The sequence below is a fragment of the Thermobia domestica genome, chromosome 6 (assembly GCF_964235325.1).
Source record: "Thermobia domestica chromosome 6, izTheDome1.hap1.1, whole genome shotgun sequence".
Classification (NCBI taxonomy): domain Eukaryota; kingdom Metazoa; phylum Arthropoda; class Insecta; order Zygentoma; family Lepismatidae; genus Thermobia; species Thermobia domestica.
Window position 1 is genome coordinate 4,862,796 of NC_137459.1, and position 17,986 is coordinate 4,880,781.

Consider the following 17,986-nt stretch of genomic DNA (forward strand, 5'->3'; position numbering starts at 1 on the left):
GAAGACATGTTATGCCATGTGTGGTAAGAGTTCGATTATCACGTCGACATTCGTCGGGTCACACGTGGTTCCCATATAGAGTTTCTGTAAAGTAGGTACTGTTGGAAAAAAAAATTACAAGTTTGCTCTTTAAAATGATGGATTTTGTAATGCTTCTCGTTTGGTTACATTTTTTAAAGTGTTCCCGGACTTCTGTTACCGAGTGTGCAATGAAATATTTCGGTTTTACGCCCTACAGTTACGACAGGTAGGCTAAAGGAGACGGTGATGATGATAAATGAATGACATGGGGTATGAAGAAAGTGGGAGGAAACAGCAGAACCCCGAGGAAACCCACGCATACGATGTTTGTGCACCACAAAGTCCACTTGGCGCGAGTTGGGATCGGACCAAGGACCCCATGCACCAGAGGTGCTGTCATCGAGTGTATCAAAGTCTGGGGTCATAGGCCAACTCTGTTATGCGTACAGATACGAAGAAATGGAAAGTGAAAAAAGTTGTTGAAAATAGTTTTTTTTTAATTTAAAATGGTGAAATTTTTCTAATCGCACACGCCACTTGGTCTCTACAAAAGTTAGACGCCCTATGTTGAAGGAAAAGTAACGTTTCCAGTTCAACAGGGTGTTCAAATGAAACTTAAGGGAATGCGAAAATGGCACGGAGAATCAGTGGTAGAGCGTTCAACTTTGGTCCATGGGATTCCTGGTTCGATCCCAGCTCGCGCCAAGTATACTTTGTGGTGGACAAACACCGTGTTCGTGGATTTTCTCGGGATTCTCCCGGCTCCTCCCACTTGCTTCATTTCTCATCATCACCGTCTCCTTTAGCCTATCCGGCATAATCATGGGAAATAAAACTCAAAGATTTTATTTCATTTCCATTTGTTTCAGATCAACAAGATACCCTATGATGATAATGATAAATTTACCTGCGTATCTTGGCCACGCAAAATACCGTCTTACAGGGCCGTGCCGTGGAAAACCAGAGCCCGGGGCGAGAGTATACGACGGCGCCCCCATACATATATTCCAAGTAATTTTTCCTTTCTTTTGCCTCTTTTTCTCCCGATTTTTTCGCCCCTCTTACTTCGGCGCCCGGAGCCGTCGCCCCGCTCGTCCCCTCCCCACGGCACGGCCCTGCCGTCTTATTATTTTTATTAACTTTTTTGTATTCCCATACGAGAGGCAGATGTTCTGTATTTTTGACTGGAGACAAGAAGCATTGATTCCCACGATTTATTCTTGGAGGTCAATGGCCAGAACATTACCCTGATAAAGGGGTGGTGAAGGAAGGTGTGAATAAGAAAAAGCACGTACAGGAATTCTGGAAATGGCTCCACGTATTTGTTTGCCCTGTCTCTTTTGGTAAAACCATTAGCTATATCTGCTCCTTTCATCAATTGACAGCTTTAGTAATTCGGAAGAGTTTCAAGGTAACCATCTGAATTGTCAACTATTGGCACCTGACGGCTTGTCGAAACGTAGCCGTCTAAAAGTTCACCAATCATATTCATTTTCTATAAGTTGTCACATTTCAGTGGAATCTATGGTGACCAACACAGGCAGGTTTCACTGTATTATCAACTTATGATTTTTAAAAATAATAGTTACAGTTTAGAAATAATCACACATAAGGTAATTATAGTTGAAATCCCTATTACTTATGTGATCATTGCATGAAGCCCTCTCACAGATGATTCTAGTCTCACTGTTCTGCATGTGATTCCCTCTATTTTCTATTCGTAGCTCACTCTGTCAAACACTGCAACTTTTCGAGTAGAAAACACAATATCGTAAGCTACTCTATGACCTAGTTTTCTAGCCGTAAATCATAAAACTTACCTATTAGGACTAGGCATAGCTTCTGAATTATCAAACCACTGATGAAGTACTATTGACAAGTCGTTGGTACTTTCCTCTCCATACACCAGGACGCCATCCTGAAAGTGTACAATGAAACATACATGCAAATTATTTGTTTTTACGTCAAGGCATAGAGGAAAAGGGTGTAGAAGGATAAAGAGTGTTAAGAAGACAGAAATATATGTTCTAAGACAATGCAAACAATCATGTCTGGGAATATCTTGATACAGTTGAAGCTTAGTCTTTTTTCAGTACCGGGGATACACCAGACGTGGACCTACAGTTTAATATGCAATCCGTAGCACTGTAATGTGTTCAAAGTTTGCGATTCTCCCACCGGGAATCGAAATCGAAGCCTGAGTATTAAACGCAGGACCCGCCCTAGGCAATTTGACGTCCCGTATAATGGCTAGATATGTTAATTTGTTTTTAAACTTGTATCCACCTTCAATGATAAAGAAGTCGTTTGTGACAAAGACAAGACTAATTTTCATATGAAAACTCTGATAACTAACTACATGGAATAGGTGTTCGCTACTGTTCGAGAATTGAATTCTTGTGTTTGCTATCAATTAAGCAATTCATGCTGGGATTTGTTTGCTCATTTGCTTTAGCGCTGTCCACGTGATCTTAAACTAATGCGACCTAAACATGATTTATGAATGTAGTATTCAAATAGAAGATCAGATAAGTAAATTTCGCTACCATCATCATGAAGTCTGTTTCCAACAAGAAATATTTATTTTAAATAACCACCGCCCTGTGGAAATGCACTTGTTGCACATAATCGTAGAGCCGGCTCTTATTAAAGCAGAGGGAAGGACTGGGACATACTTTGGAAAGTCTGATTAGTCTTATGAGGTCTCGATCAGATGAATTATGGCAAAGCTATTCTTTAGGTTGTCCTGGAATGTATCCAGGAGAAGATTCAAACAGGAACATAGTTTTGTAAAAGGGATTCTAGGTTTCAAGTAGTGTCCGACTTTGGCTACTAAAGACTGCATTCAGTGAAGTAGCAGCTGCCCCCGCAGCTGCAGTGCGGGGGGGGGGGCGAGGTAAATGGGCCCCGAAGTCTTGCGATGAATAAAGTTCTAAAGAAATAGAACTTCAACCTTACTTCTGTCGGCTTTACAAGTGGGGCCCCTTCTCTATACTTTGCGGGGGAAGGGGGGCACAAAAGTGCGCTATGCCACTGATTGCATTGAAGTTTACTCTTGATACTGGTGAATGAGCATGTGGAATCAGGGATAGCAGAAATGTTGTGACAGGAAGAACAAACTCCGAAATTCGAAATTAAACTACAAAATGACACTCGAAATGCAAATTTCAGCTGAACGTCTTTGTAAATCATCTGCTGGAGATCTGTAGAAGTCATTCAGCAACTACGGATGTGTCAGCTCAGCAAAGAAGGGATCTTTTGCATCTCCCAAAGACCACCTCTCGGTGCGTTCGAAGTTGAGACCTACCTAAACTATTTTCTCGAAGGAAAACATGATCTAAATCAGCGATTGCCAAATGGCAGCCCGTAAAAAAATTATGATTCGTTCCTTTTCTAAACCCGAAGTATAGCACTATATATATATATATATATATATATATATATATATATATATATATATATATATATATATATGGCACTTTTTTTTAGATTTCGCTTTTAAAAAATATTTATAGCTTAGGTAATAATTGACCTAGACACACTGAGAAAAATCCATTATCCGGACAGCGGTATATTGTACAAATACAAGGATTCGTTATGTTTACTAAGGAAATCTGTACGGAGCGTACTTTATCCATATACTACACAGGTACTGCCTTTTACCCGCTTAGATATTACATCATTTCGCTGCAGAATGTCTGACATCTAACAATCTTCTGTATTTTACATACATATACGTATGTTAAGTACTTCAGTTATACGTTATATACGTCCATCTGTACGTGAGATCCAGACCGCCTATAGACACTCTTTCTTTCGCCATGGCTGACGTCATTGAACTACCGTCTTTTGCTTGCGAAACGAGGTTGTTACAATCGGAAAAGGAGAGAGGAAGGAAACAAAAACCTGGGTAAGTGCACTAGTTAACTATTACTTTAGTTAAATATTCCATTAATTATATATTCTTTTAGTGTAACTTGCTTTAGTATAGTACTAAGTAAGTAATATAGTTTATGACTACAACTCGTTAATGATTGAGGAGAATGGAATGGGTGAATCTGAATTTTGAGAAATCTTTGAATATTAATGTTTTGAAACATTTTACGTTACAAGGTAGCAAAATGAATGTTATGTGTTTATTCATTCCGTTTTATATGTGACGATTTATTACGTGGTGCAGAGTTACTACAGGACTGCTTAACATAATTGCTAAGAAACCGTTTTCAGCGCGAAAATTCCCTTGTGTAGTGAAGATTTAGGCTTTAGGTCTCTGGGCTTTCGGCATCAATGGCCTTGTTAGCCCGTCACATATGAGGGATGACGTCCCTCGATGAGCACACTATCCGGGTAAAGGAAGGGAAGAAAGGATTGGGGAAGGAAGAAAACGGCCTGGGACCTATATGTTAGGTACCATTCCGGCATTTTCCTGCTGTGAATGAGGAAAACCCAAGGAAATCTCATCCAGGATGGCTGGACTTAAAATCTTTTGATACTTTTTCGACTGAGGAAATCGATCCCCAACGGGATCGAACCCGGGACCGTTCGCACCGAAGGCGAGAGCGTTAGCAACTACGCTACGCGGGGCCACTTGTGTAGTCTAGAAAACTCATTTTTATTAGGATATTTGCATTTTTTTTTTTTTTTTTACTTTTAGTTTAACGCCCCATGATTGTACATAAACGTAAGTGAGAAGGTGACGATGAGATACATGATAATGGTGGAATCAAGAAAATGTAAGGAAACTGGAAAGTCTTAAGAATAACCACACCTACAGTGTTCACCAAAAGGCTATTTGTCGGGAGCAGGAATCGAACCAGGGACCTAACAGGTCAGAGGTAAGCGCTCTACTACAGAGCTTTCTTTTGTTTAAAGAACTTGTTTACATTGAAATATATATATTTGACGAAGATGTTGATATATTTTACAGCCTCACTGAAATTTAAAAAAAAAGTAGTCAGGGAGAGCTTACTTGTCAGGTTTTTATTTTTTAAATTAAATTTGATTTGATTTCTATTTATTTATTTTTGCTTGTTATGTTCCCTAGTTAATTAATGTTTGGGTTACTGAGAATTAAAACCTTTTTAGTATTATTGTTATGGCATCACTTTGGAACCAAAAAGTTTGAATTTTTTTTTTCTTGTGTTTTCATATAGGAAGTTGGTAAGTTTGTGCCTTAGCATTGGTTTGGTTTCTACTGTAGAACGTAATTGAAGGTCATGTTGAGTTGAGTCTTGGCGGGTTTGAGTTCGTGAAGTGTCAGGCACTGATTGTGCCCCTGTCTTCTGTCTGTGATGTTTCCTGGTTTTGGGCAGTGACGTATTTATGTTGAGGAGTACCAACGCAGGCCGCGTAACTACAACACAGCTTCAACACCTACGAGTGCCAGGCGTTTGAATTTCACCCTTCGTTCCGGCGTGACTAATGCAGTATAGTACTAGGTTCAAATTCTATGGCTGGTAAAAACGGTATGGTAAGAAACACAACGTAATAGTTATTAGTTTAATTAGTGTTTCTTCATAGTATTGTTTCACTATTTCTATAGAGCGTCCCACCCTTAGATTGCAGTACAGGAGTAAATGGCAATGCTTTTCCTTATGCCCATTGTTGCCAAACTTAGCCTGAATTTTAGAAATAGTTTCTTTTACTAGGTATGAATAAATTATTGTAGAACATTGTATTCTCTATCAAATAATCTGTTTTTCTCACATCGAGAAGAATTTTCAAGTATTGAAATACATTGAAAGAGTGAAATCTTGCTAATGGCAAATTCTAACGTCGCTTCAAATATATCACGTCATAAGTTCGGAACTCTAAGAGATACAACGTTGAAACTTATGCAGCTATTAACACCATATTTGGTGCCAATGTTGGAAAAGTATGCATTCAAAAAAACATTTGAATTTTAAAATAAAAAATAAAATGTAAGAGAAAGTGCGTATACTATTGCAATGCAATATCTAAAAAGTTGACTAGTGAGAAACTTTTTTATTTTTCAGATTAAATGGGGGTGCAAAGCGAGAAAAATATTGAGAAAGGATTGAAGTTATTTTTAAAACAAATTGCAGGTCGATATCTTTCTTTATTTAGGTTTTATGACTTTTAGTGTTAAGAGTCAACTTTCCAAAGCGCGCGCATCTGACCAGAAGAAAGGCAGTGACAAATCTTGCCAATGCTATTTTCCTTATAATGTTTGTTTTAAAGTTACTGATGTAAAGAATTGTGCTATACCGATGAGTGTTATGCGAGCACGAATCTACTGCTTAACGGAAGCATATTCGCAAAATCGAATCCTGGACCTCACCTACGATAAACATTGCGTCAACTCCACTCAATCTCACGTTCCACTACTTACTTCGCTTGTTTTCCTTGAGTTGCACGCACGCAAGCACGTACACACACGTACACACACACACACACACACACACACACACACACACACACACACACATATATATATATATATATATATATATATATATATATATATATATATATATATATATATATATAATATGACAAATATCTATTAATAATAAATCTCCTCATTCCTGGTGATAAAAAGCTATTAGTTTTGTAATTGATTCGTTATGGTTCGCATGTAGTTCTTAATACTGTTTCAGATGCTGACAATTTTGACAATAAAAGTTGGTTTCGTTTGCAATTCCACTTCTCTTATTTACTTTGAATACACAGATGAAAATAACAAAAGCGTCCATAACAAATAACTTTATGAGCTCACAAAGCAGAATGAAAGGCCTCTTTATTCTCCCCCCCCCCAATGCTTCTTTAGGAAGCAGGGTTTGATAATTCTGTTTGGTTTTGTTTCCTCGCCCAATGATTTGTATCTTGTTGGCTGTCACTATACGTGATTTAAAGTCACAACTTGCGCCTTTGTTTAGAACGGATGTAATGGGATTTCTTTTCATTCTTCTTCTGTTTCCAGACTGATATTGTGTGTCTGAGGTGTCAGAAGTGAGTATAGAAACTAGGAGGTTCAGTTCCTATTCACCATCATCATCATCATCATTATCATATTTTATTGGCAGACCACTTGCTGCAACTCAGAAGCTTCCATGATCCACGGTCTTCGGTTAACTTCGTCTTCACGCATGATTTTTCTATTTTGATATCGTCCAGTAATTGTAGTCTCTTTTCGTCTCCTCTCTCTTTTTCCTGCCACCATACCCTCTAGCACGTCCTTCATGATACAGTCTTAAACATCGGAAGTGGGGAGAAGCCGCCTTCACAATATACTTTATTATGTAACTTGTTTGACAAACGGAATTAGATTAGCGGATATTTTGCGTACACAGACGAATGAGCGTTTTCGTACATCACATTTTCTCGTCACTTATCACTATCACCCTACTCCAGTTTTCACTCTTATCCAACTTCAGTAGCAGTATCTTACCCATTGCTATTCCTTAGTTTTCCGCACAATCGGTGCAGGAAATTTCTGTTTAGAGCTGTTTAGCCTGCCATTTATTTCAATCATATGTTTTCTATTCGTTTCATATGTTCTCTCGATTTCGTATTGCTTCCATCAAAATTTTATTGCAACGATTTATAAACCATCATTAAAAAAAAAAAAAAACTTCTAACACAATTGTTAGACTGTTATTTCGTACCCTCCAATTCGCCGTTCTAAATGAATTTGCGCGATTGGAATGACAAAAGAGTTGAAAATACATGAATTTAAGAAGGATTTATTTACAGACTCATCACTCTTACTTTCTTGTTCTTTCTTCGAAAGAAAACATACGGCGGAAGAAATGTGGCAACAGCGCGCTCCATTTACTCTGTACTGCAATCTAAGAGTGGGACGCTCTATAGAAGGAATTAACTATTAACGAAGTAATGAATAAGCAAAAACACACTTTGATTGACGTTTACGATTTCTCATACTCCATTGAGGATGTTTTGATCCTCAGTTCCGCAAACATCCAGTGTGCGTTTTTTTTTTTTTTTTTTTAATTTTTTGTTGCTTACACTGCCTTACAGATGAGGGTTATAGTTAAGGAGCCGTACTTCCCATTTAGGGAAGGACGAGAAACGCCATACTTTCAGGAATTATTCATTGACTATCTAGGACAGCGTTTCCCAACCGGTGCGCCGCGGCACACTGGTGTGCCGTGAATGGGCCGCTAGTGTGCCGCGAGGAAGTCGAAGCAAATTATTAATTCTATAGCAATCAAATTGCAAGACGAAGGAAAAATGTATATTTTTATTTCACATTACTATGAACCTCTACTATGAATCTACAACTTTAAGTTTCATACCGTGTTACTTTTCTGTACATTTTTAATGTTGAAAATATATATTGGTTATCATTGTTGTAACTATTATTGCTTCTTTATTGTTGCAGACTATTTTGTAACTTGAAAATTTAAAATAACATTCAATCCTTTCGACAAATTAAATACATTTGTATTTTAAAAGTAAAAAAGATTTGTTTGTTCGTTCGTTATTTAGTGATCTTACTTCTTAGTGAAAGGTTGGATACAGTTTTCGAACAAGAAAGCTTAGTTTTAAAAACCTGAGTCCAATATTTCATTGCAATTGTTTTATATTTTTAAATTAGAATGAAAAATAAGCATAATAATTTACCACGGGGAAAAAAACAGTGATTGAGCTTTCTTCTCTGTGAGAAGGAGATCAATAATCGCAGAAAAAATACTAGTTTTATATTTACAAATAATAATATCTATGAGTGCGCCGCGAGAATTCAAGTTACATCCGTAGTGTGCCGCAAGTTGAAAAAGGTTAGGAAACGCTGATCTAGGATGTTAAAAAGCAGGTAATAGACTGAGTTCTTGCCCTTGTACTTAGGGTGTTTAGGTAGTGCAACAATAAGATGTATCCTCGTGCACGGGAGATGAGAAGTACCTGTTCTTAACTATTACCCAGATGGGTTCCCTCGTGGCTAAGTGGTTAGTGTACACGCCTTTGGCGTGGGACACCCGGGTTCGATTCCCGGCCGGAGCTTATGTGGTTCGGATTTCACGTTAATCTGTAAGTCCATGTCTCATACAGCCTTGCTGCTGAAAGGAACGTTAAAATGAACTCAGCACTGCTTTACAGATGCAATTGTTCGATTCCGAGTTCGAATGAAGCTTTTTACGGGCAGGGGGTGACTTTTATATATACAATCCAAGCATTTTAGTTATCAGTCAGTGATGTAATATATATATACAGTAATATATACTGTAATATATATATACAGTATATATATATATATTACAAAATTGAAAATGACTAAGTTTATGACTCTCAATCTCTTAGGGCCGCGGTGGCTCAATGGTAGAGCGTTCACCTCTGGTGCTTGGGGTCCCGGGTTCGATCCCAGCTCCCGCCAAAAAAACTTTGTGGTGAACAAACACTGCGTGCGTGGGTTTCCTCGGGATTTTCCCGTTTCCTCCCACTTTCTTCATTCCACCATTTCATTCATTGCTCATCATCACCGTCTCCTTTAGCCTAACCGGCATAACCGTGAGACATAGTAGTAGTGGTCCGCGTATGGCGAACTGAGTCAGCAAAAATTTTTGTGACGTCATAGGTCAAAGGTCAATGACCTTGGCCCGGGGTCAATGACCTAGGGGTACCTAGGACCACCCCCTCTAAATTTTGGCAGGGGTACCTTGGCCCACCCCCTAAATTTTGGCAGGGGTACATAGGACCACCCCCCCTTAAATTTTGGAAATTGCCAAATCTAAAAATTTGGTATGGTAGCCTAGGACCATAGTATGTACCTCTATCAGTATTGGGGGTCTATGTCGTTCCCTTTCATGGGTAAAAAATTGCCAAAAATTCAAATTTCGGGGGTTTTTGACCTAATTTATCCCCTTTGATGAGGTATTATTACCTTATATAGTTATATGGGCGTGACCTTGGCCCGGGGTCAATGACCTAGGGGTACCTAGGACCGCCCCCTCTAAATTTTGGCAGGGGTACCTTGGCCCACCCCCTAAATTTTGGCAGGGGTACATAGGACCACCCCCCTTAAATTTTGGAAATTGCCAAATCTAAAAATTTGGTATGGTAGCCTAGGACCATAGTATGTACCTCTATCAGTATTGGGGGTCTATGTCGTTCCCTTTCATGGGTAAAAAATTGCCAAAAATTCAAATTTCGGGGGTTTTTGACCTAATTTATCCCCTTTGATGAGGTGTTATTACCTTATATAGTTATATGGGCGTATACAGGGGTTCATTACCTTTCATAAGACATGGGTATATTAATGCACCCCTTGAGAAATTTGGGAGGGGTACCTTGGCCCACCCCTTCAATTTTGGAAATTGCCCAATTTCAACATTTGGTATTATAGTACAGGACCCTAATATGTATTATGATAAATTTGGGTGGTCCACCTCGTTTCCTTTTAGGGGTACCAAATTGCCAAAATATAAACGTAAGCAATACGTTGTACCACGTGTTTGGTTTTTGGCTCAATTTATCCCCTTTGATGAGATGTTATTACCTTATATGGTTATATGGTCATGTATAGGGGTCCATTACCTTTCATAAGACATGGGTATATTAATGCACCCCGGGAGGGGTACCATGGCCCACCCCTTAAATTTTGGAAATTGCCCAATTTCAACATTGGGTATTATAGTATTGGACCCTAACATGTATTATGATAAATTTGGGTGGTCCACCTCGTTCCCTTTTAGGGGTACAAAATTGCCAAATTTTAGTACAACCACATGTTTGGTTTTTTGGCTCATTTTATTCCCTTGGATGAGGTCCTATTACCTTATATGGTTATATGGTCATGTATAGGGGTCCATTATCTATTATAAGACATGGGTACATTGGTGCACCCCGGGAGGGGTACCTTGGCCCACCCCTTAAATTTTGGAAATTGCCCAATTTCAACATTTGGTATTATAGTACAGGACCTCAATATGTATCATGATAAATTTGGATGGTCCACATCGTTCCCTTTTAGGGGTACAAAAATTGCCAAAATATAAATGTTGTACCACGTGTTTGTTTTTTGGTCCATTTTATCCCCTTTGATGAGATTCTATGATTACAGGGGTTCATTTCTTATCATAAGACATGGGCACCCTTCTTAAATTTTGGCAATGGGGGTCCACTGAAATTGTCCAATTGAAGCATAGTACAGGACCTCAATATGTTTCGGTGGTCCTATTACCAAATTTGTTTAGTACAACCACGTGTTCGGTTACTGACTCAATTAAGGTTATAAGGTATGGATGGGTATCCCCTTTCAATTTGGTAGGACCCTTCGGGTGTAGTACAGTCACGTGATCGATGATTTGGTTTTAATGCGCGACGAGGTCCCTGGTCAATGTTCTCTAGGAATTAGGTGGAAACTTTGCACAGGGTTCTCGTCTTATATCGCACAGTTCTTTAGGAGAATCTGATAACGTTGTATATGGAATGGACAATAAAAACACATAAATAAGCATAAATTGTATTTTATTCATTTTTCTGGTTTCTTCTTTTTCTTTCTTATTGACAATGTTTGTATATTGAGCTGGGTTTCTTCATTAGACTGCCTCCTCTTCTTGATTGCGATGATTTGTTTCCATGTTTTGCAGCATAGCACCCGTTTGCAAAGCTTCGTATTGTGAATTCTGTAAAAAAGAACGAGGAAAAAGATGGTTAGTATAGAAATAGACGATGATAAAGCAAATACACTTACAATGATAAATATGATAAAATTACCTGGAAGGTATATTGCAACAGTCTACGATCATTAACCGTGGGTACTGTTGTGAACAAATATTGAATTTCACGCAGAGATTTTCCTTGGGCTTTACAGCACAAATAAAAATAAGCATAATAGCCACATACGGATGAACCAAGACTTTGCATTTGGCTATTATTATATTTATAGTATATACAATGAAGTTTTAAGAATGCAACATGTTGTGATACATAAGGACGAAGGCCATAGCTGTCAAAATATTCTCCAACACAGCGATGATCAATATAAATTGCAATCCAATGACTTCCTAGTTTTGTGGATGGATCTGTATTTACAATGATTGCCAGAGGAAGAGAAATCCGTGAGGGCAACTCATCGCTTGCAAATACCCCGGTAAAATGATTTCTGAATAATGGACTACCGTTTAAAGCACTAGCTAATTGTAATGTATTCAACATCGTGAATGGAAATGATACATAACGTATACGTACCTTGTAATTTAAAAGTCCAGGATAATGTTGCGCTGGTGGTCTATCTCTAGGAGTGAGGAAAACTCTCCATACACAATACAGTTTGCAGGTGCTGCTAATTTCTCTTGGAAATGAACTTCCAATCGGATGGCTCCATGTCGTTGTAAATTCCAATAGTGACAATCTCCAGCAGAAGAATCGGGAGTTAGGTCAAATACAAACAGTGTATATCCATTCTTGTAGTCGGCTCTTGAAATTGTATTTCCAGTATTGGTAAAATGTATGCCAGAGCCTGAGAACAATGTGTGGTACGATGAAATGTAGAGATTTTCTTCAAAGTTGGGTTGCAATGGTTTTGAAGGTACAGCTTTTCCATCCACGTACAATGTAAAGAAATTAATGTTTAGATGTTGAAATTCAAATGGATTGGTGGTAATAGTTCCACTGGATGCTTCATTCGAGTAAATCCTACAATAATACGATTTGGCAATGTTCCCATAAACAGGTTATCAATAGTTTTGGATTGTATATCCTTCGGGATGGTAAATGATTTCATTTGAACCCTTGTCAGAGGATACTTTGCCGGTGTAGATTGTAAAATTTTATTGTGTGCCAATTTGACACTAGGGCTGATGCTGACTTTTTTCACCTGCAACGATGCATCTAGAATATTGATTTTTGCATTGACACCACTTTCACCGACCATGAGACAAAAGTTTGGCTTTGCAGGAATAAGTTTCACACGTAATTCCACTCCATGAATTAAAAATTTATCTTGATTAAAAATGTCACAATGAAGATGTCCAATCATATCGAATTTCATACTTTGTTTTGTCAGTTCATAGCGTTGTTGAAATCCTTTGTTCTCACTTGTGGTTGCGTTCATATGACCAGCCGTATCTTGAAACCACATTGCTGTTTGTAAATGTGTATTTTTAGCTCCATCACTATAATTGAGTAGTTTTTCCATGTACGAACGATATGGATGATTATGTGACGGAAATGAAATCAGTTTATTGTTCAAGTAGATTTGTACTTCACTAAACATAGCATTTAGAAAATCATTGACAGGTGCAATTGCTTTATCCGTATTGATGAAGGAGGAACCATCTGGTTTCACAATTTGTGCTTGGATGTATAATAAGGTTTGTGGTAAATCAATATATTCATCACTGCTACCACTCACTACAAATTCTATTGGTGAATTTTCAGCTATTGAACTAATTGGTTTGTAGCCTATAATACGATTGTCCAGAACACTGGTTTGCGTGGGCAACGTTGAAAAAATGTCCAATTCACTTTTTACACATTCACAGGATTGATGATGTAAGAAAGCCATCGTTGAATTAATCAAAAATATCTGGTGACGATGCCAATGATCTCTTCTTCTTCTTATGTGATAATTTACGTCTCTTTGTAGGATTGATGGCGTTGTTGATCGTTGGAAGGTCAACCTCAAACTGAGAGCAGTCATCCCATTTTCGTTTATGATATCCACTTCCCAGCATAGTTTTCAACTTGTTTTTAGCTTTTTCTTGTAAATTCGATTTTGCCTCTTGCATACGTTGATGAAACGATTCTTCCAGCGGTTGATTCGAGATCACAACATCATTAATCATATTGGCACCTGATTTTAATAATTCTTTTCCCACAGTTTTAGCGCCTTGCTTCACAAGTGGTAACACTGAACGAAATAAGCCACCAAGGAAACTTCCAATGCCATGTCCTGCTTGATAGGGACTTCCCACATAGACGTTGCCGATACCGGATAACGCTTGTTTTTGGTAGTATTGCAAATACGGATCAGTCATGACGACGACGACGGAAATGTAGTTTTGTAGACACCGTTCCAAAGGTGAATGGCATAGGATGACCTGTGCTATCCCTTATATCGATTTGTATTTGCTCAAAATTCATTTTTTCCACCGGAACATAATGTGCAGGATTAAAGATTTGTACTGCATGACTTCCAAAAGTATGATTCACAGGATCCATGTTGACAATTCGTAGCAAGGGTACCATTGTATCTCCAACAATGACAGATTCAATAATGTCACAATAGACGTACATTTGTGATGGTAAGCCTAATCGTACATCCGGTGTATATTGTCCCTTTTCCATATCTTTTAAATCACTTTTCGGGTCAAATCCAAGCATTAATCTAACACTTGGTGAAATTTGTACAGAAGTATGGATTTCCTTTTTGGGATGTCTTATGAGGCATATATTATTAGTTGCGTCATGAGATATAAATAAATTGGTTTCTTTATGATGTTTATTAATTGCATGAATAAGATCTCGTATATTGTTATAATAGCGTACAGGGATCATTACAACCTTCCACGGTTCTTGATCATTACTACTTGATGATTTGTAATATATTTTATTGTTTTTACTGTTAATGTTCAGCAAAGAATGTGGATAATGAATCTCTACAATTGCCACATCCCATTTCTGGCGAAACTCTACACGTCGTTGTAATTTCGTAATATATGAAGTCAATGTATTTTCTGGAAAATAATCCATGGAACTATTACTGGGAAGTGTAACGTAAAAATCTTGATCAGGTTCCATTCTTCTTCTTCTTCTTCAATGAAGTTGCAGGGATCCACGAATTGAATGAGGAAGGATATCCTTTCCACTGGACGAGATACTCCTTTCTGCGACCTTTTGTTCTTGTACGTAATATTTTATCGATGAGGAACGTCGAAGGGAGCGGTACTGGTTGTAATTCTTCTCTGTAGAAAACACCATCGATAAGTTGATGATTTAAATCCTCTAGTCGATACACTGGTGGGTTTCTTGGTACAATGGCTTTTACTCTGAATATTTCCCAAGTCCAGTTCTCGAGGTAACCCTTGTCAAAGATACGTTTTGTTTTACTTATACGAACAGTATCACCAACAGACAAATCCGTATCTTGTTTTGAACGTTGTAGCTTTTTGTCGTATAAGTTATGCCACACCTCCAGTAAATTGTCCTGAGAAACGTTTGCAGGTGCCATTTTAATACTGGAATGCCGACTTTCATTGTATGCTTTTACAAGTAAAGGCAATACTTTTATGTAATTGTATGTTTGATATTTGGTAAAGTATTTCCACATACGATGTTTCAATGTCTGATTAAATCTTTCTGCGATGCTGGCTTTAATATCTGGATCCTTTGTTGTAACATGTTGCACGTTGTGTTTTCTGAGAAACTTTTGTACTGTCTTGTTGGTAAATTCAGTTCCTTGATCACTACGTAGTACAATTGGTTTCCTCTCCTGGAAAATCATTTCAAATGCATTCACTATATCCTCGGCACTTTTTGATTTTAGTGGTACAGCCCACTCGTACCGACTAAACACATCAATCACTGTAAGAATATAGCGGTAATTGTCATTATAGTTTTGAAGTGATTGTAAATCATTTAAATCACATTCCCATTGATCATCAATATTGTTGACAAGATAAAAATCTCTACGGAAACGACGACGTACAGGACGATGTAACGTGTAGGTAGGTTGTTTGTTTAACCAAAGTTTTATTTTGGTTAGAGGTATAGATTTTCCTGTGGCTTGCCATAATTTCTTTGCAGTAGAAAACGATGCAGGATGTGCTGGATTGTAATAAATGGATTTCAACTTTTTGTTCATGGTTTGTACGTTGACCATTGTGGAATGATACGTTTTCTTTTTGGTCGGACTTCTAAAACATCATCATCGTCTTCTTCTTCTTCTTCTTCTCCGGAAGAAAATAATTCAGGTGCCGGTTTTGGTGGTGCAGATCCTTCAGATGCTGTTGTACTATTATGCTTGACAATATAGTTTAATCTTCGTGGATTACCAATCAATTCTTGAGGTGTGTTTGACGATGCAAGGTAGTTGCAAAACAATTCCCAGCCTTGAGGATTAGAATGTTTCCTCGGTCGAGTCACATCGCACATTAAATCTACAATATTGGATCCATGTAGTTTATTATCGTTGATGTACACTGTTCCTTTATGATCCCACGTAATTGCGTCATCTTGTTTTAAACGACGGAATAGTAGTTCGGCTTTCTTACGATACATTTGTGGTATTGCGGCTAAAATTTCTTGTTTCGTGCTATCGTCAACATTCGGGACGTCACCATCAGGTTTCATTGATGTAATTGTAAGTGGTATTGGTTCTTCTTGTTTACGTATCACATAAAGATATTTCTGTAATATTCTATTGTACTGATTCCATTTTTCTTCATCACTTGGATACGATGTATTCAATATAGATTGCATTTCACGATCGAGATTAGATTCTCGATTTTCACTCACACGGGATGATGATGCATGCATTCGTTGAAGCATTTCTGGTGGCACTAAAACCATCTTCTTGCTATGTTCCATGATGTTTATTGTTTAAACAAAATACTGGATAACACACTTCCTACAATAGGTGCAAGTAATGCAGGTAAGAATCCTCCTTGTTGTACGGCTAAATGTTTCTTCTTTTTATCCAATGATTTTGTATTGTCTACGAGATAGCGGAGCGTGTTCTTGTAACGCTTTAATCTTGACTTCTGCACACTTGTCAGTGGAACATTGCCTTTTAAGACATTATAACAACATTCACAAATACTATGAATTAATGAAGCGTCTGCATTGGCAATAATAGCTTTACGCAATCTTGGTTTAGCTTTGTGCAGAGCACGTAGCAGATCAGCGTGTTTCACTGTAGGAGACATCGTGACAGACTAAGTCATTCTTTTCACATGCACAATAATTTAAACATGTTTTGTTGGTACGTAAACATAATGATGCAAATCGTCGGGAAAAATATTTGTACGAAATCGCATTTCATCGGGTGTATCTTGCTTAAGATCCATCAGTAAATAACCATGTGGATTTCTTGTTGCGTCTGCATAACTTTCTTGTAGAAACAGTGGATGCTCAGGCATGATTTGATAACTCATATGCTTGATTTGTGACTTGTCACGTGGATTTTTAAACAACACCAAATACGAACAATTTAAACTCATATTTCTATTTGCTTTACTTTGATGAAATACATTTTGTGTTATAAAAATCACACTAATATTTCGATGATGTGATCCTTTTGTGAACATATCAACAATATCACTATTCACTTCTCGCATATGGTCATCAATAATAATCAAATGTGGTCCATCTTGAGGCTGAAAATCTTTCATTCGTGGAAGTCCTTCGTGAAATTCTACTGGAACTGGCATTGTTGCATACACGTCTTGCCATTCTGCATAATACCAGTATATCTTACGAAATTTTGCATTGATCATGGTTGGGAGATGTGACAGTAATCGCTTCACAAAATACGTTTTTCCACACCCACTAGGCCCTGCGAGAATAAAGGTAAATGGATGTTTCCACTGTGTATCCATGATGAACACTAACACCTTGTTTCAAAAATGATGCGTATTTAAAGCGAGTACAACAATTCTTGCACTCACTGGTGTGAAAAGGAAAAATCCGTTCATGTGTTTATCGAATAGTTGAAAACCGTTTATTTGTTAATCGAATAGTTGAAAACCGTTTATTTGTTAATCGAATAGTTAAAAACCGGATAAAGTTTAACGGTTAACCGTGAAAGCTGATCACTGTTTGATTTAAATTTTATTTGAAAATTTTTCGTTTGAAATTTGTTTTGTAATTTTTGTTTCAAAAATTTTGTTTAAAAATTTTTTTTGTTTCAAAATTTTTGTTTCAAATTTTGTTTAAAAATTTTTTCGTTTCAAAATTTTTTTTGTTTGTAAATTTATTGTTTCAAAATTTTTTGTTTGAAAATTTTTCGTTTCAAATTTTTTGTTGAAAATTTTTCTTTCGA

General features: G+C 37.5%; 1 protein-coding gene across 7 annotated transcripts in view; it reads right to left on the bottom strand.

Annotated features, from left to right (window-relative positions):
- Ipk1 (Inositol phosphate kinase 1) overlaps positions 1-17,986 on the bottom strand; it is a 794,094-nt gene that overhangs the window by 32,006 nt on the left and 744,102 nt on the right. For all 7 annotated transcript variants that reach the window (XM_081761268.1, XM_081761270.1, XM_081761269.1 and 4 more), the window contains one exon: positions 1,842-1,939. In XM_081761268.1, the coding sequence (XP_081617394.1) occupies positions 1,842-1,939 (98 nt within the window). The remainder of the gene's footprint in view (positions 1-1,841; positions 1,940-17,986) is intronic.